The sequence below is a fragment of the Danio rerio genome, chromosome 24 (assembly GCF_052040795.2).
Source record: "Danio rerio strain M-AB ecotype USA chromosome 24, GRCz13ab, whole genome shotgun sequence".
NCBI lineage: Eukaryota > Metazoa > Chordata > Actinopteri > Cypriniformes > Danionidae > Danio > Danio rerio.
Window position 1 is genome coordinate 2,418,519 of NC_141044.1, and position 26,992 is coordinate 2,445,510.

The following is a 26,992-nucleotide window of genomic DNA, read 5'->3' on the forward strand; positions in this document are numbered from 1 at the left end:
TCTAAACTACTTAAATTAGCTAATGAAGATAAAGTTGTTCAGTGTTCATTCATGTGGTGCATTAACTAATGGTTTACAAAATCAGCTTTATACAAGCTAAACACATTACTGATTCAGTATTAAAATACTGAAATTAAAGGTCTTTTCTTGTCTTTGTATTAATATTGAAAGACTTCAAAGATCAAAATGGATAAAAGACAAAAAAGCAGAGTTTGATAATCTTGCTCTTGACAAGTGTAGAGATGTAATTGGAGTTAAAGTAGAGGATTTAAAAAGGTATGAATGTGTATGTGTACAGTGCTCAGCATATAGGAATACACCCCATTTTAAAAACGAATATTTGTAGCCATTTCTCAGTGAATATAGGTCACATATTTTGGTGCATTTGAACAAAACAGATTTATTAAACAGATATATTTATTAAAACAATATTTTCATCACCAAACATATTTAGAAATAGTAAGATAATGTATTTAAATTCATGCAAAATATTGCAAAAATAAATTACACTACAAAATTTCAACTAAATTTAATATATATTTTTGTTTCTCTTGATTCTTGCTCCATTTTACATTTTATTTTATATTTTCCCATAAAATATAAACAATATTTTATTTTAGAAATTAATTTTTACACCTTATTTTAAATGGGATATTTTCTCTGTTTAATAAATGCTATAATTTAATATTCTCCACTGTTCACCTTATTTGGGTAATACAATTTAAATAAATAAAAAAACTTTGCATTTTAATTTTGCATTAGTAAATGTTTGAACTGCAATTTAAAAAAAAAAGTACAAGATTGTTCATAATTAGTTAATTTTTTATTAAATTACATTTTTATTTTAGATTTTCCCTTACATATAAACAATATTTTATTTATTTTTAAATTAAAAAATATATATATATTTTAAACCTTAATTAGATTTTTTTTCTGTTTAATAAATGTTGTTGAATATTCTCACAGTTTTTGTAATAACATTCCAATAAATAAAGAAAAGAAGAAAAAAAACAAAACAACCCAATGTTAACAAGCACAATTTTTTTTGCATTATTAAAATACAAAGAAAACATTTGAACTGTGATGCAAACACTTTTGATCATACTTAGTTCATGTTAGTAAATACAATAATTACTTATTTTTAGCATTCAAACATTTCTTTTTATGCAAGCACAATTATTATGCAACAAAGATGCAATTGTAATTTGCAGTGATAAGTCACATTGACATACCACACTCGAAAAATTACCTATGCTGCTTGTTGAAAATACTTATTTAAAATGGGTTAAAACAACACAATGGGTTGCTTTCTGGGGACAACATGATTGTTTTATGTTCACAATAAGGTTGTGTTAGTTAATGCATTTGCTAACATAAACAAACACAGAGCAATACATACAAAAATACAGTCGACCGTTGTTTGTTCGTTAACTCACAGTGCAATAACTAATGTTAACAAACATGAATTTAGATGTTAGTTATGCATTAGTAAATGTTAAAGTATGATTAATAAATGCTGTACAAGCAGTGTTCATAATTAGTTCATGTTGGTCAATACATTAACTAATGAAACCTTAATGTAAAGTGTGGCCGATGCATTGATTAATCGACCATAAATTTAAAGTCTTAACAATTAATCAGATCTTAATTTTAGCCTCTACACATGAATAATTTAAATATGCAAATCATGTACAAGAACACTGCTCTGATTGGTTGGTTCTTTTAAAAAAGGGAAGCGGTTCTTGAATGGGTGAAGGGCAGACTGGATCTAAAACTTCAGAGTCTGAACTTCCCCCCTCTGAGTTCCACATGAGTGTGAAGGGGTTAAAAGTGACACCTGTTGCTCCACACGGGAGTGTTAAGGGATGAATTGCATGCTCTAATGTGAGCCATGTGATGCAGCCGTGAGGACAAAAGGTGGATTGAGATGCCAGAGCACCATTTGTCACTTTCCGTTTAAAAGCAGGATGCTGCATCCATAAAGTCTCTCCCACCTGTACCACTTTCCAACCACAAAAACACATGCCAACAGGCATTAGATACACAGTGCTGCATCCCGATTCACTTAAAGGGACAGTTCGCCTAGAAATCAACATTTACTGGCACTCAAAGTGCTTCAAAGCAAGATATTTTCGAAGATATTTTGAAGAATGTTGTAAAGCAGCATCCACGTCCATTGTATTTGTTGTTTTCTTACTATGAATGTCAATAGATTCTACTTTTTCAACATTCTTCAAAATATCTTCTTTTGTGTTTAACAGATGAAAGAAACTCAAGCAGGTCTGGATCAAGTGAAGGATCAGTAAATTACGACAGAAGCACCATTTTTGGTTTAACAAGTGCTATAATAGTTAAACAAACAGACAGAAAAAATAAACCTTCAACTATTTTAATGGTAGTGCATGTAAATAGTGCTATTTAAGTGGTTTTAAAGGGCTAGTTCGCCCAAAAATGAAAATCTACTCACCTTTTACTCTCCTTCAAGTGGTTGTTTTTTTATTGATCAGGATCAGGTTGTCAACCTTTAATAGTTTATTTCTACACAAAGAATTTATTCTGGAGAAAACTGTAACCATTGACTTCCATTGCAGGAAAAACAAATGGCAGGCAATGGTTACTGGTTTCCAGCTTTCTGCTAAATAACTTCAAAACAACTCAAAGGTTTAAAACAAGTAAAGGGTGAGTAAATGACAATGTTCAGTTTTGGGGTGAACTATGCCTTAAAGAGCCTTTCAAGAGTTCACACTTAGCTGATGATTGATTATAAAGCTTGTTTGGCATGCTGTCCTAGGAGAGAGCCCTGAGCTCAAAAGATCCTCTGGCCCAGGGCTCCCTCCTGTTTTCAGGGCGAGAGGGGAGTTTGAGCTCAGGTGGATCTTAAGAACTCCCCTGCTGTAGTAGCTAATGAACAGATAGTGAATGCCCTTAAGAGATAACTACTGATTAGGAGCATGTCTATAGTGCTGATTTGGATTAGTCATTTAACTTGAGTTGCATGTTTTTGGATGATGGAGGGAAACTGGAGAACCCTGGGGGAAAACCTGTATGAGCACGGGGAGAACGTGTAAACTCACAGAAACGTCAACTGGCTTGGTAAGGACTAGAACCAGTGAGGCAACAGTGCTAACCACTGGGCCACCATGCTGCCCTATTTAGGAAAGGAGGAGGAGTAGACGTGGAAGGGAGGATTCTTCAAAACAAAGATGGCTGTTATATGTAACTTAGGGTATTTATAGTAACTCAGGAGTCGTCTGATTGGTGAATCATAAATTGAATAATGCGGGACCGGCTGCAAGCAATCATAAGCATGTGATCCTCTCCAAATTAGTTTATAGATAAACTTCACTTAGTATGCAAGACTGTAATTAGTGTTCCCTCAACAGAACACATTACTAGTAAAGCAAACTACAGACATAATGGACATTAAAATGAATTAACCTACAGGTGATGGTGAACTTTAAGATATGAATATAGGTAGATGCTAACATGCAAACACAATCATTACGCAACAATATGCAGCTGTAATTGGCTGTGGCATATCGCTCTCATTACATATTAAAACAATATTTCTCAACAGTATCTTGACGAATTATTGCTTTAAACATTCATGGTTGAATTAATATGCAGAAATTGTGTTTGAGAATTATAAACAGTTGTTGTTTTCATCTGCACAATGACAGTGACACTACAGTACTAGGAAATTTGACATGTATTGCATCCATCATTCTCCAGAAGCTCTTACCTGGCTCTTTCTTCCACTGCGGTTGGTGCCGGGGCTTTTGGCGGGCACCTTATTGGGTGTGCTGTGGGCGGAGTCTACGCCACCGTTCAGCTGAGCGGCTTTCATCACTGTGTTCATCATGGAGTTTATGGAGGTCAAGTCCACTCCATCTACTGCCTCCATCTCTCCGTCTGCTTCATTCCGTCCCTTCTCCCATTCGTTTCCTTCCTCTTCTACGCCAGCAGAACCCTCTGTGGAGAATTTTATTTCTTTACATTATGGCGGAAGGATAGATGGATGGAACTATAGAATGATATATTAATGGAATGGTGTAACAATAGATAGATGGAATGATAGATAGATGGAACTGTGGAACGATAGAGAGATGAAACGGTAGATAAATGGAACAATTAAATGATAGACGGATGGAACAATGGAATGATAGAACAATAGATAGATGGAACGGTGGAACAATAGATAAATGGAATGATAGATGGCTAGATGGAACCATGGAACAATAGATAGATGGAATGATAGATAGATGGAACTGTGGAACGATAAAGAGATGGAACAATAGATAAATGGAACAATTAGACGATAGACTGATGGAACGATGGAATGATAGATAGATGGAAGGGTGGAACAATAGATTAATGGAATGATAGATAGATGGCTAGATGGAACAGTGGAACGAAAGATGGATGGAATGTTGGAACAATAGATAGATGGAATGATAGATTTAACTGTGGAACGATATAGAAATGGAACAATAGATAAATGGAACAATTAAATGATAGACGGATGGAACGATGGATTGATAGATAGATGGAATGATGAAGTGGAATGAAGGACGGACGGACGGACGGACGGACGGACAGACAGACAGACAGATAGATAGATATTAGAATAAACTCAAGCATAATTTGTACCTGTGTGAGCTTCTGTAGGGGCGGGGCTCTGGCGCTCATCACTTTGCTCCGCCTCCTCTTCCCCAGTAAGGCTGCAATTCGCTGATTCTGTTCTCGCCTCTTCTGTTGAATTTTCCATAGCTATGCAAGAAACAAAGGAGAGACAAAAATAGGGCTTTGAGTGCACTGAACATAACACTTCATACATAGAAATATAAATAAATTGGTTAACTCAAACTTTATGATAATAAAAGGAGCCTAAAGCAAAGGTCTGAGAAAGTAAAGCTGTTCAGAGAGTACACTACACAGGGTTCTTGGCCAGTGCGTGGAACATGATGTGTGTTTTGTACATGAGGAACAGTACACACATTCTCTTGGTGCTTTATGGCTCCAGCACCTGTCTGTGAGTGTGTGTCCGCCTGTCTCATGACCACACGAGTATTGTGAACGCATGTGTGGAAGAGTCATCATCCACAATCATTTACAAAGTTTCTCTTTCACTCCACACCATAAAAAATATGCCTTTTCTGTCTTTTTTCCATTCCCGTCTTTATTTTCTCCCGTTTAGTTATGCTTTTGAATTGCATAATGGGAACTTGATATTTCTTCCCACGTTTTTAAACGTAAAAAATTAAAAAAAGTGACTTTATAAAGATTTTCATTAGTTTGCAGTGCTATATTGATGTATATCACGCTACAATTTTTTAAAAATAAACTGTAGCACATTCTCTGTTATGTTACAGACTTATTTCTCTCTATATTATTTATTATATTATTATTTCTAACTACTAAAATGTCAGTAAGTAACACTGTTAAACAGTAGAGTTGAATTTACAACATCAAAGCCTGAGAGAAAAGAGATCAACATCTCTCAATGCAATTCACAACCGTAAATAAACGAAAAACACTTGAGAATCGCTGAATATGCAAACGGTTCATTAAAATATTTTTTTTACAGTGTGTAATTCTACTTCCAATGTTACACGCCTCATTTCTGGATCACAGTTTGATAATATTTCTATGTAAACTTGATACTTGGACACATTTTTGAGTTCTACAATCTTCCGCTAAAGTTAAAACAGTAAAATGTTAAAAATCACATCTCCATGTCTTGCTTTTTTCCCATTACACCTTGTATTTTTTGTGAATGGCGCCTGATTCAACATTCACTTCCTATTTCTCCAAGGGATAGCTCACCCAAAATGTTAATTTACTCCTGATTTACTCCCCCTCCAGTGGTTCTAAGCCTTTAAGAGTTTCCTTTTTCAGTTGAACACTAAAGAAGATATTTTGAAGAATGTTGGAAACTGGTAGCTATTGATTTTCAAAATATGGCTCTCAGTTTCCAACATTCTTCAAAACATCTTCTTTTGTGTTCAACTAAAGAAAGCAACTCAAATCGGCATTTAATAAGTGAATGAATAAATGGCAAGTATCCACTATCCAGTTTGATATTCGAAGTGAACAATGCTGAGCAATCCCAAGGTTCCTTAGCAAAGCCTGAGATTAGATTAGCCTAAAATAACCGGTAATATGACTGATAAACTGATGATGATTGGTTGTATTGATAGTAAGATAATAACTTTTATTGTTTACTTTATTTTCCACTTATTTCAATGTGATTCTGTGCTCTTGTGTTGATTTGCATGCATGTGCTGTATGTATCCTGTGATAAAAAGGTTTCCATTTTTTGTGTTTAGTTGTTTATTTGTGGCTGTGAATTGCATTATGGGATGTTGATCTCTGCTCTGTCGACTTTTGATGCTGAAAATTCAAATCTACAGTTTAAAGTGACTTTTAGTGTCATTATAGTTAAATAATATCACGTGTAATAAACAATATACAGAGAAGTAAGTCTGTAAAGCACTGGCAGTATATTACGAGGTGTTTATAGTTCAATATGCAACAGCAACCCATACAATACATCACTTTAAACTATTAAAAATGTTCATAAAAGTCACTTATTCCAACTTTACATGATTAAAAAGTTGTTGGAAGAAAGGTCAAGCTCCCATAATGCAATTCAAAAGCAGAAATAAATGCGGGGAAAATAAAAACATAAATCACAAAAACTGCTAATATACGGATATTCTGATTCCAGTTGAAGGACTCCACACAGGCACATCTCTACTCTGGTGGGCAACGGTCTGGCAGATGGTTATAGATGCTAATCTGGATGAGCAGGGGGGGTCTAAGCGGTACTTTAAAGATGGGAAGGTCGTGAGGGGTTCATTCCTGAGGGGATGATTGGAGATGCTAGAAATGCCTAAAAAGCAGCACTTTGAGATTTGAACCAGTGTGTTAATAAAATAAAATGAGGGAGGGAGAGTTGAAACAATGGTAAGGAAGAAGAATGGAAAATGAACAAACGAGAGAAAAGACAGTCTCTTTGCTAATTGCCGTTTCCCATCCACAGCCTCACAGGAAGCTCCTCTGCGGTCCAGGCTGCTTCCTCTTTTGGAGAGAGAATCAGGGAATGTGTGTGTGTGTGTGTGTGTGTGTGTGTGTGTGTGTGTGTGTGTTTGTGGGTGTGACGAGGCTGTCGGCAGCAGGATCAGCTGCTGGCTGGACCATAACAACATGGCAGATACAATCAGGGATGGCCAACGCAACACCAACAAGAGAAACTTCGCATATTCCTTGTAGCCAAATGAAGGTAATGCAAATTCCTCCAGAAACAGCCTCCCCGATTAACCACATACTGGACAACTGCAGTTAAATGTTTCAGAATAACCGGGGTGAGGGCTAACACGAGCATTCAATAACCAGAATTCACTTTGACAAAAAATAAAAACGTATAAGGAAGTTACGCAGAGACCCAGCAGCACGCTTTCCTACTACACACTAAGAATTGTAGGAATCAAAAACACTGAAAGTGCTAGGACGGCATACATGTGTTTGTGTGCATATAAAGGAAACCTTAAAATTCCATGAGGATGTTTTGTGAATGGAAGTGATGCAACTGATGTTGGTGGATCCCATCCTACTTGTGTAATTTCAAAGTCCATCAGTCTTGTAAAATGCCAGCTAGTTTGGCTTTCTTATGACAAGGCAAGTTAATTTTTTAAAGGCAAGTTGCTTTAAGTTAGCCCTAAAATCCATTTACAGTTGAAGTCAGATTTATTAGCCCCCCCTTTGAATTTTTTCTTTTTTTTAAATATTTCCCAAATGATGTTTAACAGAGGAAGGAAATTTTCACAGTATGTCTGATAATATTTTTTCTTCAAGAGAAAAGCTGCGTCCCAAATGGCACACTATACACTATGCACTATGTACTTATGCACTTACACACTCAACAGGATAGTACATGTATGTAGTGTCGTCCCAAATGGCACACTAATGTTTTTATACTAAGTGGAAATTCAAACCGTTTCCCTGATGACGTTTGACGGTTGCCAAATCAGTGAAATAAACGACCGAATTATCAAATAATACCTGCCGTGATTATAACCGCATTCACCATCGGGAGGCGCTATAATTACCCTCATAGTAGAATTATGCTTTCACCATCCAAAATAAATAAAGTTATCCAACATGTGCGCCCGATAGCTCCGCCCCTTTCGCTATGTAAGCAAACCTGCGGTCGTTAATTGCGTGAAGTGTCCATCATTACACACTTCATTTCAGCAGCTGAATGAGTGCATCATCCGGGTAATTAAAGTGCTCTTATTATTTTTAGAGTTTTCAGTGTGAACGCACTACTTACACTATTTACACTACAAAATGGCGTAGAATAGTGCATAAGCATGCGATTTGGGACGCAGCTAAAGTGTTATTTGTTTTTTTGTTTTTTGGCTTGAAAAATATCTAGTAAAATATTATTTACAGTCATCATGGCAAAGATAAAATAATCAGTCTAGGGTTGTAACGGTATGAATTTTTCACGGTATGATAATCGTCTAAAACAATACCACGGTTTGACGGTTTCGCGGTATACGGTATGTTACAAATGTTACAAAATAATAGAACAGTGAAGCAAATTTGACTTTTTCCATATAATATATTTTCAGTTACTATAAACAACACCACTTACAATGAACAAATAAAAATAAGAAAATAATAAATAATGTGTCAAAGTCCAAATAAAGTCCAAATAAACATGGTGCAAATCCTCAGTAAAAAATAGATATTAATATTTACTATACTATAAATAGTTAAATAACGAAACTAGATTAAATATGGAACATCCTTAGGTTCTATGTGCCAGCATGGATTTGGATATGGTTGTATGCAATGCAGACAAACAGCTGCATCTTCATTTGCGTCTTTTGAAAACAGCAAGAGCAGCAGTTCGTCTTTGCTGTGTCACTGTTTTGTCATGTTTCTGTGCTGCTGTGCATGCAAAAGTACTTAGTATGAGAATTATTTCATGCAAAACTTTTTTTTTTGCGTTTTATTTAGCCGCGCATAAATGTATGCCTATCTCTCATTCCGTGTTGTTCAAAAAGCTTGGTCCACAAACAAAAGCGAAACCTATGCTTATTGGTTGTGATATAGCGAGTTTGAACCAATCTGGGCATGGAGGAGGGACAATGCATCAATGTATCATGTCTGATTTGTCCGGAGACACAGTGACGAGCGTTTCTTTGTCAAATCAGCGTTGTCAAATGTTGATGACGTAACCGCACTGATTCCGGAGCCTCTGAAAGTCCGCGCTGGAAAGCTGAGATTCTCTTCTTTATGCCAATCTTTGAATTGTATGAATCAGATCAGCGGATCAAAAGTTATTAAACATTTAAGAGCAATACTTATTTTTAGCCGCGGGCGGCTGTCTCTGTTTTTAAGGGTTAAAACCGTTGATATGCAATTGTTCATGGTATGATAATCGTGCACTTTCAAATCGTGGTAAACCGTCATACCGGTATATTGTTACAACCCTAAATCAGTCATTAGAATAAGTTACTATTATGTGTACAAATGTGCTGAAAAAATCTGCTCTCCGTAAAACAGAAATTGGGGGAAAAAATAAACAGGGGGTCTAATAATTCAGGGGGGGGCTAATAATTCTGACTTCAACTGTATATTAAACACTTTAATATTTAAGGTTAATTCAATAATTGAAGAATTGAAGTGATCTTCAAATCTAAAAACTGGACTGAAGCGGTTTTATTTTGCTAGAACATCTATGTTAAGCTGCTTTAAACTATCCACACTGTAAAAGCGCTAGATAAATACAGAATTGAAGATCTTCAAAACACTTGATTAAAAAGCTTCTAACTACAGAATCACAATTGCGAGTTTAAAAGTTGACGTGTTATTTATTACTCTGATTTTGCTGATTAAATCAAAAGTTCAGTAAAACATTACAAGAATGAAAAGCATCGATAATAACTGGAATACAACATTCTTGTGCACTCATTTCCTTTCATTAGACGAGATGAGCGGCTCCTCTGATAGGATGATTGCATGATGGGCGGGGCATTTTCGGAGAAAACTAGAAAAGCATTTTACGATTGGGATGTGGGACAAACTACTGCTAGGACTCGGAGAAGCAAAGAAGCAAAGTAGATGATGTTAGTGGGATTAAGAAGGGAAACCTGCATTAACAGTGTGTGGAAAGATACTTTTGGGCTCTGTTAACGTGCTTGTTGAGGAATTGCTTTAATAAATGTAAGATTATGGACAGTTTTGAAAATAAATAAATAAAAAAGGCCCCATTAATAAGTATGCGCCAAGTAACATTTCCCTAGTATGCATCTTCATAGTTTCTAATAATATTAAATAATCTCACTTCAGAACCAATTCTCAATATTAACTAATGTCTTATTACTTGTATATTAAGATATTGATTGCTTATTAATACATATTCTGCATGATCTTATTCTACATCCCTAATCCTTCAAGCAACCAATCATATCAAAGCATGGCTGTGTATTTTTCCTTTCCTTAGGTAAGATGAGCGGCTCCTCTGATAGGATGTTTGCATGATGGGCGGGGCACTTTTGGAGGAAACTATTAAAACATTTTACGATTGGGATGGGGGACAAGCTACAACTACGAGTCTAAAAAGCAAAGACATTGCAAAGTAGATGATGTTGGTGGGTTTAAGAAAAAAAACCTGCATTGATAAGAGTATGGAAAGTGGGCTCTGTTGGTGATGCATTTGTTAAGGAGTTGCCTTAAATAGGAAACTAGAAAGCATTTTTACAAATGGGATGTGGAACAAAAACCACTGTTATGAGTCGAAGAAGCACAAAAAGGAAAGACAAAGCAAACTAGATGATGTTGGTGGGAATAAGGAGGAAAACCTGTATTGATAGAGAAGGGTGTGGAAAGATACTGTTGGGCTCTGTTGATGATTAGAGGTAGAAAGACAAGGGATTACACAACAGCAGGGCAGGTTTCGAGTTGTGCAAGGAATTGGGGTGGGGGTTTGGGGCGAGAGGGAGTTAGAGAGAGCTGTACTTGTCATGAGATTCTGACTCGCTTGCAGGGAGATAGTGGGGGTGGAGAGAGAGTTTGGGGGGGCTGCTGCTGTTACTACATCTGTTCCCACCCATCACTCTCACTATCCTGCGCGCACACACATACACACGATGGAAAGAGCTTCTTGCACATCCTTGTTAAAACAAGTCAAACAGAAGTCAAGTGTGGGAAAGCAGAGGTGATTCTGTGAGCAGAAAGCATGCTATGGATGTGTTTGCGTGTGGTTGCGTGTGTGTATGACCGTGTGCAAGCTGTATTTGTGTGTTAGTCAGAAGCACACAAGGGTGGAAAAGAGCGCTCACACGGTGCCAAACCGAGCGAGCAAGAATGCTTCTGCTGTTCTGTTTTTCGGTTCTCTCTCCATCTTGTTTAGTCTTCTGTCTGTGCCTCTCAGCTTTTCCCCTTTCAACATTATAAAACTTCTTTAGAAATTCATTCAAAGCATTCAAAAATGCTAAACAAATTTGCTATATTTATTGTACTTCTCCAAGATTTGTTGTATATATATATATTAAGAAACCACTATAGAGTCAATCTAGGCCCAATTCTACTTGCAAAATAAAAAAGTTTCGCGAACAAAAAAGAACTGCAAAGGGAAGATTAAGTTTTGAGAAATAAAAAAAGAATTTTGCAAACAAAAAAGAACTGCACATAAAAATGAAGCAGTGCAAAAAAACTAAAATATTTGCAAAAAAAAAAAAAAAATATATATATATATATATATATATATATATATATATTGCAAATATTTCTAAATGTTTTGCATTATATATATATATATATATATATATATATATATATATATATATATATATATATATATATACATACATACACATACATACATATGCAAAACATTTTTTATAGAATTGCCTTTACATAACCCATCCAGTCAATTGCAATGCTTATCTTGATTTGCTTTTTAGCCAACCGTGAGTTTGCAATGCTGTTTTCTCTCTGCACTTCGCGTTTCACTTTGTGGTCCTGATTTGACAAGAGGGCGGAGTCAAGGGCCCGGACCTGCCTCCATTTAAGCGACATCATCACTTGGAGACACAGTCTCACCGAGGATGTCTTACACTCCAGTAGGTCTGGGCCTGCCGTAAAGGTCCAAGTTTCATCATAAAATTTGGTTTTGTAAAGACAATGCAATAAAAAATGTTTTGCAAAACATGTATAGTATTTTTTTTTTTTAAATACTATACATTAGTATAGTAAAAAAAGTTAGTTAAAAAAAGTTAGTTTTTTTCTTGCACTGCCTGATTTTTATTTGCAGTTCTTTTTTTTGTATTCAAATTTCAATTTTTATTTCTCAAAAATTCTTTTTTGCTTTGAAATTTCTGCAGATTTGCAATCTTTTATTCATTTTTTGCTCAACACTTTGTTTTGTTTTATTTTAAAAGTATATGTGGCCATAGATTGACTCTAAAAATCCCTTTAATGCCTCTTTAACCAAGTAAAAGAGAACACTTTAAAGTTGAGTAAAAGGTTTAGAAAAATCACTTATATATTATAAGCTTTGATCTATTCCATGTTTTCAGAGCTTAAATATAGGAGAAAATGCTACGTCTTTAGCTTAAGTACTGATTTCCACTATTAACTAATGGCTTATTACCTATTATTAAGATATAGGCGGTTTATTAATATTTATAAAGTACATATTCCTGTCTAATTCTACATCCCTAATGTTATACCTAAACCAACTAGTATATTAATAACTACACTACCTGACAAAAGTCGCTTATCCAAGTTTTAGGAACAAATAATACTGTAACTTTTCTTCTGGTTGATCATTTGGTATCAGAAGTGGCTTATATGAAAGGCAAAGGCCTCTAGATTACGCTTATTTGACCAAAATAAAATCTAATCATGTCTTGATTTTGAATGATTTCATTAGGACAGTAAGGTCTGACTCTGCTTAGACAAAAGTCTTTTTAATGAACAGAAATAATGTCCAGTATAGAATATAAAGTCCTGCTGCAGTGGAGACAGAATGAATATTGTGTCTGACTCCATCATGAGCTTGGAGGACTGCATCCATACATCTCTGACTCTAATCACTGATTAATAAAGTCATCTGGAATGGCAAAGAAAGCGTTCTTGCAGTTTGGATGCCTCCACTGTCTTTCCTCAGACATGCTCAATAATGTTCATGTCTGGTGACTGGGCCAATCCTGGAGCATCTTGACCTTCTTTGCTTTTAGGAGCTTTGATGTGGAGGCTGAAGTATGAGAAGGAGCGCTATCCTGCTGGAGAATTGTCCCTCTCCTGTGGTTTGTAATGTAATGGGCAGCACAAATGTCTTGATACCTCAGGATGTTGATGTTGATCATCCACTCTGCAGATCTCTCCCCATACTAAATCTAACCCCAAACCATGATTTCTCCTTCACCAAACTTGACTGATTTCTATGAGAATCTTGGCTCCAAGCAGGTTCCAGTAGGTCTTCAGCAGTATTTGAGATGATTGGAATGCAGATCAACAGATCGGAAAAAATCTGCCACTTTTACAAATGATCCACTAGAAGTCAAGTTTTGTTGCTCTTACAACTGGGATCGACGACAAGACTTTTGTCAGGTAGGAGTTTATCTTTGCAAAAGTCAATGCTTTATTAATAGTGAGAAATGTACATTACAATGAAGTATGAGCTGAAAAACGTGTGCACATCCTGTATTACACACACACCTAGCCAATCAGCTCAAGCTAAAAGTCGGTAGGCTTGGCCTTGCCTCTACTTTGCCACGGGTCACATATGATGCTGTAATATTAGAGAAGCATTCCTAATCTAAATTTACCTTAAAACTTGGGCTCAATGCCAAAGCATCCATCTGTAATCATAGACTCAAGTTGGCAAAATACGATTTAGTCCAAAACCCTGCCATACCAGACCCTTTTTTCTTCAGTAATTGGCTCCTGAGATGTAAATGACAAAGCTGGGATGGGTTGGGCAAGCAAAGGATTGATGTCAGACAATAGCTCCAAGCCAAACTGCCAAAAGTGACACATGCACTTCAAAAGCAGACTGTATGAAGCGGCTTTCCCTGTTAGTAGACTCCTTCCAGGAGTCTTGAATGGCTTTTGTAAAGAGCGAAGATATAAATGTGGGAGACGGCTGAAAAAAAGGGGATGGTTTGCTTAAAAGAAAGCACTTTGTGGTTAAATTGAGAAGTAGTAGAGAGTTCTGCAATGAGGCGAGGGGTTGTGACAGCAGTAAATCCAGCAGCCATATGTTGGTAGTTTATTACAGCCCCCAGTGTCCGTCTTGACATCACATCGCTTGAAAGGAAACAGGAGAAACGCAGAGTCTCTCGTGTGAAATGAGTATTAGCTAACACGAATAAATGAGGCTGAGGAAGGAAGCTGCACTACTGCTTACAGGAAACCAACACTTGGTTTAACAGAAGAGATTCACGGTGGCTGTTATTCATCCTTTTTAGGGATAATTCATATGGAATTACAATGCATTCACCGGCCACTTTATTAGGTACACCTGGCCAACTGCTTGTTAATGCGAATTTCTAATCAGCCAATCACGTGGCAGCAACACAATACATTTAGGCATGTAGACATGGTCAAGACGCTCTGCTGCAGTTCACACTGAACACCAGATTGGGGAAGAAAGGGGATTTAAGTGACTTCGAACGTGGCATGGTTGTTGGTGCCAGAAGGGCTGGTCAGAGTATTTCAGAAACTGCTGATCTACTGGGATTTTCATGCACAACCATCTCTAGGGATTAAAGAGAAAAAGTCTGTGAGCGCAAAATGCCTTTAAGGCAAAAGCGGGTCCAACCCAATACCAGTAAGGTGTACCTAATAAAGTGGCCGGCGAGTGTGTATCTCAATATTTTTCTGCTATTTATTGCGATAATTATATTAATGATGATATAATTTATAAGCATCCACTGAGAGATGAAAAAATGTCTGTATCTATAGAGAAAAGTATTCATTTTATATATGTTTATATAAATGTTTTATACGTCTTGAAACATGTTCCTAGACGCCAGCTGAGCGCAACCATAATCAAAAAAATTGAAGAAGCTAAATCAAACATTTTAACATCATATAAATTCAGAAGAAGATGTGCTGAAGCAGGCTGGAAACAAGCTTTGCAGGACAGTGGGTCTCCAGGAGCAGAGATCAAGACCTCTTAAGAGAGTAAGACCTTCATGTATGTGTGGTTACACTCAGTAAACAGCAGTGAGTTTAGTGAACTGATGACCTTCACGGCCAATCACAGTCATTTTTGTTGAGCACGTGAACACAATGGCAAAGCTGTGATGTTTAATGGACGATTTTAAAATTTCAGGAACGATCGGAACCAAATTCCAGTATCATGACAACCCTAGTGCCCTTACCAGTGTACGGATTTGTGCACACAATCTACTAATGAATGACCTCTAGAGCTAGGGTGCAGATTGAGTCGGAGAAAAATACAACATTGACTCATTTCCTCACCAACAAACCTCTCGTTTCATTGTATGGCATCGTGTGCAGCTTGAACTTTTCCCGTTCGGTCTCTCTTACTCTCTAAGGGCAAAGATCAGGGTATCAGTACAGCACCATGTTTACAGAGACCAAGAGGAAGGGGGCTGCTTTGGGGCTAAACTAGGACAAAGTGGAAGCAATATTACTAGTACTCCCTCTTTTACTCATGTAAATCACATTCATTGGAAAGTCATTGACCCAAGACTTGACGGTTGACTATTACACAAGCACTTTCCCTCTGATCTTTATGTAAAAGGCCTATTGAAGTAGGTTTATGCTTCAGGCAAAACACAATAGGACTTTATAAACCTCGTCACAAGTCAAAAGAAATGTCCTGAAGCACAATTATCTCCTTATCAACATGTGTGGTGTCACCGAACACTAGGAAAATGACTGCAATCAGGAAATTGCTGAAACCTGATGGTGAGTTTCCCTGACTATTAAAAGCTGTGATGAAGCTCTTAATTTGAGATCTTCCCTGTGTAAGATTGCATGAACTGGGAACTCGTATTAAGTCTCATGTATATTTGAGTAAAACAGCAATTGATGAGTAAACAATCACTGACGGATGTCTATTAAATGATGATGCAGTTAGAATTCATGGTGATTTAAGTTACTTGTTAGGGATGAAACATTTAAATCCCAGTCAGATGCAATAAAATGGCCTAACCATGCACTTTTTCAAATTTACACACATGCAGAACCACTGAGTCTCTAGTAGGGTTGTCACGATACTGGAATTTGGAACCCATCAGTACTGAAATTTTAATAATGTCCATATCCCGCTAACATTTGAGCGATGTCAGGTGAATTCTTAAACAGCTTATAGACAAATCAGCTGATGGACGTGACTTTGAAACGCTCCAGTGTCCCCTATAACTGAACTGATGACCTTTACCGCCAATCACAGTCATTTCTGTTGAGCATGTGAACACAATGGCCAATCAGCTCTGTTCAACAGTGTTCAAATGTTAGCAGGAAGTGGACATTCTTAATTTTAGTATCTATTGGTACCAAACTCCAGTATCGTGACAACCCTACCATGCAGTTAGATGAAATCATGGTTATTTAATGGCCCATTTCCAATGAGTGGTACGGTACGCTTAAATGGCCGTTTCCACAGCCCAAAGGGCCAAAAAAGCCGTACCGTACCATTTGTTGGGTACCCTAATCAAAGCAAAATAAAAGAGTACCAAAAGGCGGTGACACACAGCTAAATGCTTTTGGTTAACATGGATAAATCACTAGCAAGTGCACAAGCTAGAAGAATGAAAGCGCCATATTTAAATACACAACTGAGACATTACACTGTAATAATATACGCATATAACGAAGAGCCATGGTCGACCTGAGCTTACACAAACCTTGTCGTCGTCTTGAGTAGCAACAAAGCCAAGAAGAGCAGAATCTACCCTGTGCACCGGTGTTGTTTACAAGGCCGTCTAAAGCGCGAGCGGTTTCTCTCTCACCTGAACAAGCCGCGCATTTATATAGGAAATAACGAACTTCTTGAGCTGATGATAATAACATGCACATGATTATTAAAGAGCTTACATTCTTTCAGAAACAGACAAACGCAAGAGTGACATACAGAAAAACAAAGGAGAAGCCGGAAACACAGAAAAACAAAGGAGCAAATGATTCTTTCAGCAACCTAAAACATGAGTAAGCCCACACGGAATCTGCGCACGCAGAATTCCGCTGACTTTCCTCAGATTATCCGCAGAATCCTGCAGATTTTTAGCCCATTATTAATTTTGTTTATTTACTTGAGTAAATGTGTTAATCTGATTTTATACAGTTTGTATTCAGTAATTTATAACTTTTTAATATATTAAGGTTTTAGTTATGATACTCCCAAAATAATTTCGCAGAAATCCGCTGATTTTTACCAACATTCTCCGCAGAAATAGCAAAAACCGTCCGCAGATTCTGTCTGGGCCATAACATGAGCAAACTGCCATGTTTAACTATTATCATCACCTTCTGGACTATTATGAACAGGGAATGATGGAATGACTCTCAAACAGAGCTTACATGTGCTGCTGAAGATTACAGACACAGATGAGAGGTTTGCTCTGACTGTGGGCTATATGTTGGTGTTGTTTTTGAACCCAAATAAGGACTAAATGTCTGCTGTGTGTAGCTTTTCTGTAATAAATATCATATCAGAGACTGTAAGGGTCTGTATGTGTTCATATAAGTTGCATTTATTTATTTATTTATTTATTTTAAAGAATCGCACTGTCATTGATCAGCAGTTATAATCAAATCATGTTCATAGAAGGTTAGTAATGAACATTTATACACAAGTTTTTATGTGTATAAAGCATCTGTTTAGTGAGAAGTGCTTCTCATATGAACCTGAACAGCTTAACTGTAGACATTTCCTCGAGCGAGAATGACATCGACTCACACTTTCTGTCAAACACCACGCCCACCAAAAGGGCACCATTGATCTCATTCGACAGTGGAAACACAAGCCAGATAAGGGTGACCCATGCATAGGGCCAGACGGAATCTGTGGACTATTTTTGCGGAGAATAGAGTATCATAACTAAAATCTTAATATGTAAAATAAAAAATTATATCTTTTCAACTTTAATTCATTGCTTAAAATGTGAATCCAATTAGATTCACTTTATTTGGTGAACAAAGCAAGTCTGTCATATAACATATCTACTAAAAGACAGAAAATATTACTGTACAAACGGCATTGTACATAAATCAGATGAGCATTTTCATATTAGTCTATAATATTACTGTAATTAATTTAAAAACTGACACACATTTACTCAAGTAAATAAACAGAATTAATGATGGGCTAAAACTCTGCAGAATTCTGCGAGCGCAGATTCCGTGTGGGCCTCCCCATAGCATACCATACTGTACCACTCAGTGGAAATGGGCCAAAAGATACTTGTCAGGGATAAAAATTTTAAATCCAAGCCAGATACAATAAAAAAAACCTAAGATAAAAAAGGTTGCACGTTGTCAAATTCATTCATGTCTCTATATATACGTTATATCATCACTAATCGTTTCAAATATAGTGTGAGAAAAACAGAGCTCGTATTGAATACTTCCTCTATAAAATCAGTTCAATGCCCCAAGAGCAGAACAGAAACAGACATGGTAAGCAAAAAAGAAATCCAGCAACCTCACACTAGCATACTGTAAAGACCTACCAACAAGCATCAGAGTTCTGCATCAATGTTTTCATTCCATCTAGTCTGACTTGTTTTTTGGTTCAGCGTTGTAACACTCAGCTTTTTTTCCACCAGCATACTTAATGAAAGATTCACCACAAGCTAATCTTTTAGTGCCACTGTTGTTTACGGTGAGATCTCGGTATCTCCTTCATCTCTAGACCTGCAGCCTCTCAAACAGGTTTCGGAGGATGACAGACTGCCTCACCTTGCGTAAAAGCCTCAGGCCGAACCATCGTACAACCACCAACTCAACATCCAAATTAAACAATGACATGAATGTTTCACAGGGAAGCAAAGTCCGGTTCTGTCTGGTCAATTTGAATGCACTTCCAGCTTCTATCTCAGTGGCATCTAATAGATTTAATCACTCCTGCTCTGTCTGTATGTGATAGATTGTTTGGTCCTGTTGCGTGACTTTCAACAGATGCGCCGCAAGTCTGAGCATGGGGGACTGCAGGCGCTCCAAAGCCTAGCTTGAGCAACAGGCCGTGACTCATAGGAGAGCAAAGAGTGAGATGAAATCAGAAAACTAAACACGCTCCTGTGAACAGACCTCAGTTTGAGCACATCACCTCACTGCGTTAGTCATGCTAATAAGCACTTCAGCTCTTTTCAAATGTTTCCCAAGTGATGTTTAAGAGAGCAAGGATTATTTCACAGTATTTCCTATAATATTTTCTCTTCTGATGAAAGTCTTATTTGTTTTATTTCAGCTAAAATAAAAGCAATTAAAATCATTTTAAGGTCAATATTATTAGCCCCCTTAAGCAATATTTGTTTTGCATTGTCTACAGAACAAACCACTGTTATACAATGACTTGCCTAATTACCCTAACTTTACCCTAATTAACCTAGTTAACCCTTTAAATGTCACTCTAAGCTGAATACTAGTATCTTAATAAAGAATATCTAGTCTAATAGCATGTGCTGTCATCATGGCAAAGATTAAATAAATAATTTATTAGAAATGAGTTAATAAAACTATTATGTTTACAAACATACTGAAAAAACCTTCTTCCCATTAAACTGAAATTAAGGAAAAATATAAATATACTGGGGGCTGATCAATTGGACTTCAACTGATTATATTTCATTCTTATTATTTTAAGTGTGTGTAAAAGAGTGTCTGTTTTTGCGAGCATCATACTTTCACCTAGATAACACAGCTGTTTTAGAGGAGAGAATGTTGACCTTTGACCTCGCTACCTGAGAACACTTCAGACCCAGCCGTGGAAAATACAGCTAACAGCTCTCATTCAGACTGGATGAACTGTTAGATCAGAAACTTTCAACAATCTTTATGTTTGTTGGCGTTTACACCATTGTTCTTACATTTATTATTAAAGGGATCGCTCATCCAAAATATTCACCATTTCCTACTGCAGTTTCTTTTTTCGGTTCAACACAAAACGTATACATAATGTAGAATGTTGGAGACTGGTAGCCTTTAGCATCCTTAGTTGGAAAACAAACTAAGGAAGTCAATAGCTGTAATGTTCTTTAAAATGGCGGTGGCTCAGTAGTTAGCACTGTCGCCTCACAGCAAGTGTGGCGTGGGTTTCTTCTGGGTGCTCCGGTTTCCCCCACAGTCCAAACAACTGCACTATTGGGGAATTGGGTAAACTAGATCGGCCATAGATTGTGTGAGTGTATATATGTGAGTGTGTATGGGTGTCTCCCAGTACTGGGTTGCAGCTGGAAGGATATATATATATATGTATATATATATATATATATATATATATATATATATATATATATATATATACATATATATATATATATATATATATATATATACATATATATATATATATATATATATACATATATATATATATACATACATATATATATATATACATATATATACACATACATACACACACACACACCATACAAACAAACACACTCAAACAAAATTGCATACACACAAACACACCCAAATGCACAAACACACACACACACACACACACACACACACAAAAATACACAAACAAATAAACAAACATGTAGACATAACGCACACACATGCACAAACCAAACACAAACAAACAAATACACACAAAATCACACAAACAAACAAACAAACACACAAATGCAATCAACACACACACACACACACACACACGCATACACACAAACAAACAAAACACACAAACAAATACACATGCACACTTTCCCGCAAATACACACCACAAAAAAAACACACAAACACACACACACACACACCCACACACACAACCAAGCAAGCAAAAACACACATGCACACACAAACGCACGCACGCACGCACACACGCACACACACACAAAATAAAATAAATTACAATTACTTAATACTGATCAATACTAATTAACATTAATCTTAAGATTTTAATATTTTTGTAACACTTTACAACAAAATTAATAAACATTTACAGTATTTACTTTTGATTAATGTGACCTTTGAAACTAATGTACTAATACATACTTTTTTGCTGACTAAGCTTCTTAATTCACAACACTAATATTAATTACTACACTCTGGGACCTTTTTACCCTATTTTAATCACACTGTACATGTATATTTCTTCTTAGTTTTTCACTTTACATTAGTGTATTTCTGTTATTATTTGCCAAACCAACAAACAAATCTATTAGTGTCCAAAGTCGGTCCTGGAGGGCCGGTGTCCTGCGGATTTTAGCTTCAACTTGCCTCAACACACCAGCATGGATGTTTCTAGAAAGCCTAGTAAGAGCTTGATTAGCTAGCCCAGGTGAGTCTGATTGGGGTTGGAACTAATCTTTGCAGGACAGCGGCATTATATTTGACCAATTATACCAAATAAATATATTTGACCAGTTATATTTGACCAATTTGACTCAATTCAACCGATCTCTTGAGTCTGGCAGGAGCGCTTTTAGCTAAGCATCAATCGTTGCATCAGATTAGACCATTAGCATCTTGCTCAAAAAATTCCCAAAACATTTCTATAATTTTCCTATTGAAAACTTGACTACTACATTCTTGGATCTTTTTTAATCCTATTTTATCACACTGTAAATGTATATTTCTTCATATTTCTTCTTATTTATTCACTTTACATAAGGGTATTTCTGTTAATATTTAATAAACCAACAAACAAATCTATTAGTAAACGTTGAAAGTGACATTCATATAAATAAACCGACAATGAACAATACTTCTACAGTGTTTATGTCAATTAATGTTACCAAACGAGATCCTTATTATAATATATGTTACCAAAATGTGGTCGTCTATTTTTACCTGAAACATTGCACGACTTATTTCTATTAACAGTCTTCAAGTCTACCTGTTTTAAGATTGAAGTTTGTCTTGTCTTTGTCTGGTATTTTGTCTTTACATCTACTGGCATTCTTTTCCCTCAGTGCACAAATCACAAATACATTTCTCAGATTCCTTCCTTCATCTTGATGCAAAGTCATCTCTTGTTTTCAGCACAAAACAAGACAGCGCATCAGCTTCATGCAGAGGAGGTTAGCATGAATATATCAATGTGTGACGTCTGATGAGCTCAAAGCAACAAAGAAGTTCAAGCTCAAAGATTTCCGTGCTTTTATAAAGCAACACAATAAACAGTATCTTGACAAATCGGTTTAGTTTAGCTAACTCAAAGATCCAATCCCATTTAAAGGGACACGTTATAGGCTTATTTTACAACAACACTAGAGTTAAACAGTTACGCAGTTTACCAAGTTGATTCATTTAGGCAATCTCTAGGTCTGGCAGGAGCGCTATTAGCTTAGCTTAGCATCAATCATTGAATCAGATTAGACCATTAGCATCTTGCTTAAAAATGATCAAAACATAATTTTCCTATGTAAAGCTTGACTTCTGTAGTTACATCGTGTAGTAAGACCGCTATTTTCTAGGCTGATACTAACAGAAACTATCGGCTAATTTCCATCAACATAACCAACATCATGCCTAGCTGGCACTACTTTATACACGGTGTATGGAGTGAAACCTTATAGACTGAAAATATATACTTGCCGGCCACTTTATTAGGTACACCTGTCCAAACTTCTAAATGCAAATTTCTAATCAGCCTATCACAAGGCAGCAACTTAATGCATTTAGGCATGTAGACATGGTCAAGAAGCTCTACTGCAGTTCACACTGAGCATCAGAATGGGGAAGAAAGGGGATTTTTAATTCACTTGGAATGTGGCATGGTGGTCACGCCAGACGGGCTGGTCTGAGTATTTCAGAAACTGCTGATCCACTGGGATTTTTATGGACAACCATCTCTAGAATGGTCTGAGAAAGAGAAAATATCCAGTGGGCGGCAGTTCTGTGGGCGCAAATGCCTTGTTGATGCCAGAGGAGAATGGCCAGACTGGTTCCAGCTGATAGAAAGGCAACAGTAACTCAAAAAATCACTCGTTACAACCGAGCTCTGCAGAAGAGCATCTCTGAACACACAACACGTCCAACCTTGAGGTGGATGGGCTACAGCAGCAGAAGAGCACACCGGGTGCCGCTCCTGTCAGCTAAGAACAGGAAACTGAGGCTACAATTCACACAGACTCACCAAAACTGGACAATAGAAGATTGGAGAAACTTTGCCTGCTCTGATGAGTCTCCATTTCTGCTGACACATTTGGGTCAGAATTTGGCCTCAACAACATGAAAGCATGGATCCATCCTGCCTTGTATCAGCGGTTCAGGCTGGTGGTGGTGGTGTAATGGTGTGGGGGAGATTTTCTGCACACTTTGGGTCCAACTGATACCATCGTGTCAACACCACAGCCTACCTGAGTATTGTTGCTGACCATGTCCATCCCTTTTTGAGCACAGTGTCTCCATCTTCTGATGGCTACTTCCAGCAGGATAACACACCATGTCATAAAGCATAAATCATCTCAGACTGGTTTCTCGAACATGACTATGAGTTTACTGTACTCAAATGGCCTCCACAGTCACCAGAGCTCAATCCAATAGAGCAGCTTTGGGATGTGGTGGAATGGGAGATTGGCATCATGGATGTGCAGCCGACAAATCTGCAGCAACTGTGTGATGCTATCTTTTCAATAAGGAGCAAAATCTCTGAGGAATATTTCCAGTACCTTGTTGAATCTATGCCATGAAGGATTAAGGCAGTTCTGAAGGCAAAAGGTCAATCTGGTACTAGTAAGGTGTACCTAATAAAGCGGCCAATAAGTGTAGTTCCTAGCTATATCGACCTAAAAAAACTACTTTTAATTTTGCATCAGTATTTGTACATGGTGTAACTACAGAAGAGTCGAGCTTTAAATAGGAAAATTATAAAAACTCATTTGAGCAAGATGCTAACGGTCTAATCCGATTCAATGATCTATGCTAAGCTAAAAGTTCTCCCACCGCTAGTTAAATGCATTAATATGATGAACAGTTTAACTCTAGTTTTATGAAAACCTTGTGAAATAGTTTAGGAAAACAACTAGAGTGTTCCTTTAAGCTGCATGTGTGTCAAGCTTCATGCACACTGCAAAAGATGCCAGGTTTCATGAACGACAGAGCAGAGAAAGAATGCAAAACTGAGGATAGCTGTGGCTGTAAACCAGCAAAGACGAACAGACATGTAAGATGAAAGGATGAAGAAAAAGAGAAGCCATAAAATTGAGTTCAGGCTAAACGTATGGCTCGATAAGCAGGCCGGTTCGTCCATGCTGCGTGTGCAAACAGTGAGGATGCAATAGGGTCGTGCTCACGCGGACAGGCAGCCTCGGCTTGGACCGGACGGTGAGGTATATTTACCGAGGTTGCTTTACTCTGCTGCTGTTCGGTGTTGGAAGAAGCACCTCGAGTGTCAGCAACCACTGCTCACACTGCAGGGAGACCACAAAGAGCAGTTTAATCATATGCATGCCTATCAACACACTCTTACACAGCTTCTTTCGGGGGAAGAGACACAGACTTTTGACCTTGAAATCTGTTATAAAGTAATAAAAACGTTGCAAAACTCGCCGTGTTGAATCATATCCCTATGAAGCGAGAGACAATCTCAAATCTCAGTGGCTGGAGTTTGACCTGCAGTAATGATACAGTTTAACTCGCATCAATCTCAGAGTGCTCCAATTCAAGCCAAGAGTTAGGATAAAAAACAAAACAAAACAACAACTCACAATCCCCTTGAATATTTATAATGAAATATATGATGATTACCAGTTAATGTGCAGCAGAAATGAGTCCATCACTTATACGATATCAACTGATTCCCAAGCAAGAGTTTACTTTAATGATTCATTCAAAAGATTCACAAACTCTAACTACTGATTTAAAACGTTGACGAATGCTTAACTAAATGAACTCCCTGAATCATTATTAGCAATTCTAAATCAATGCCTGACTTTCTTAAGTTTATGATTTATTCAAAAGATTCATAAACTTGGAAACTACCAGTTTGAATCAATGATAAATGATTCACTGAATGAACTTGCTGTAAATTTCAGTGCAATTACTGAATCAAATGCTGACTCACTACTTTAATTATTTGTATAAAAGATTCACAAACTTGGAAAATCTACCGGTTTAAACCAATGAAAATGGAATGATACAGCTATTTCACATTTATTTATCATTTAGTGAATCACTTTTCATCAATTCTTTTTAATCTTTTAAACAAATAATTAACTAGCGAGTCAGAAGTTCATTCAATAATTGCTATGATTGAGTCATGAATCATTAAACTAAAGCGAGTCAGAAGTTGATTCAGTAATTCAACTTCTGACTCGATTTAATGATTCATTCAAAAAGATTCATAAACTTGGGAGCTACTGGTTTGAATAACTGACAAAACCTTTACTGAATGAACTTGCTGAATCATTCATAGCAATTACTGAATCAACTTCTGACTCAATTAAGTTTAATGATTCATATAAAAGATTTACAAACTTGGAAACTGATTGTTTGAATCAATGAAAATTGAATGATTAAACGAGTTTAATTAGTGAATCACTCTTTATTGATTAAAAAGGTAGTTTCCAAGTTTGTGAATCTTTTAAACAAATTCTTAAACTAACAAGTCAGAAGTTGATTTAATAATTGCTATAATTGATTCAGCAAGTTCATCCAGTGAATCTTTGCAATTATTGAATCATTGACAAATCATTCATTGAACAAACTTACTAAATCATTCATCGCAATTACTGCATCAACTTCTGACTCACTTTAGTTTAATGATTCATTCAAAAGATTCACAAACTTGGAAACTACCAATTTGAAACATTGACAAAACCTTTACTGAATGAACTCGCTGGATCATTTATAGCAATTACTGAATCAACTTCTGGCTCACTTAAGTTTAATGTTTCATACAAAAAAATTAACAAACTTGGTTTGAATCAATGAATATTAAATGATTTGGCGAGTTTGTGTGAATCTTTTAAACAAATAATTAAACTACTGAGTCAGAAGTTGGTTTAATAATCGCTATGAATGATTCAGCAAGTTCATCCAGTGAATCATAGCAACTGATTCACAAACATAAAACTAGTGGTTTGAATCACTGACACATCCTTCGCTGAATGAACTCACTGAATCATTTGTTGCAATTACTGAATCCACTTCTGACTCACTTTTTGAGTGCATGTTGAACTGAGGCATGTGTATACTGATGGTCAAAACTCACAAGAATATTCAAACAAATAAACAATAAATACAGAAAAATCTAAGTAACAATCTCATGGAAATTAGTAAGTGTTTTACAAATTTAAGCAAATTAAAGAACATTATAATTCATATTAACTTGTACAAATCATGTTTTCAGACAACCTAGTTAACTTTAGTTAAAGGAGAGCCTTTACTCTTCTATTAATTCCCCTAAAAAGCAAACATGTTTATATAAATAAGTGAATATGAATAAGTCCTTAAGTTGTCAAAATGTAATACCATTTTCCAATTAAAATCTAATAAAACAAATCTAAAAACTACCAACACTAGATTATTAAAATAAGAATACCACAAACATAAGCATTTTTAAATTCCAGCTCACCATAGATATATTATAAGACTAGTATGTATTTTATTAGACTAGTAATTTTAATTAATATTTAAAGGGATGCTTCACCCAAAAATGAATATCCTGTCATGATTTATTCACCCTTTACTTGCTCAGAAATTAATTATTTTAATATAAAATACGGGTAACACAAAAGAAGATACTTTGAAAAATGCTGCAGCTGGCACACATTGACCTCCATATTTATTGATAAGCTATGGAAGTCAATGGGTGCCA

General features: G+C 36.4%; 1 protein-coding gene across 8 annotated transcripts in view; it reads right to left on the reverse strand.

The window, feature by feature from the left end:
* Positions 1-26,992, reverse strand: part of rreb1a (ras responsive element binding protein 1a) — a 105,441-nt gene that overhangs the window by 31,590 nt on the left and 46,859 nt on the right. For 5 of the 8 annotated variants that reach the window (XR_015524671.1, XR_015524670.1, XR_015524674.1 and 2 more), the window contains exons 2-3: positions 4,651-4,770; positions 3,743-3,972 (exon numbers count right to left, since the gene is read on the reverse strand). Coding sequence is in view for 2 of the 8 variants with exons in the window: in XM_087309021.1 (XP_087165147.1) it covers positions 3,743-3,972; positions 4,651-4,770 (350 nt within the window). In the remaining 6 variants the exon portion in view is untranslated. Of the gene's footprint in view, positions 1-3,742; positions 3,973-4,650; positions 4,771-24,513; positions 24,585-26,992 lie in introns of all 8 variants that reach the window. The other 3 variants (XR_015524672.1, XR_015524675.1, XM_087309022.1) reach the window with 1 other exon arrangement.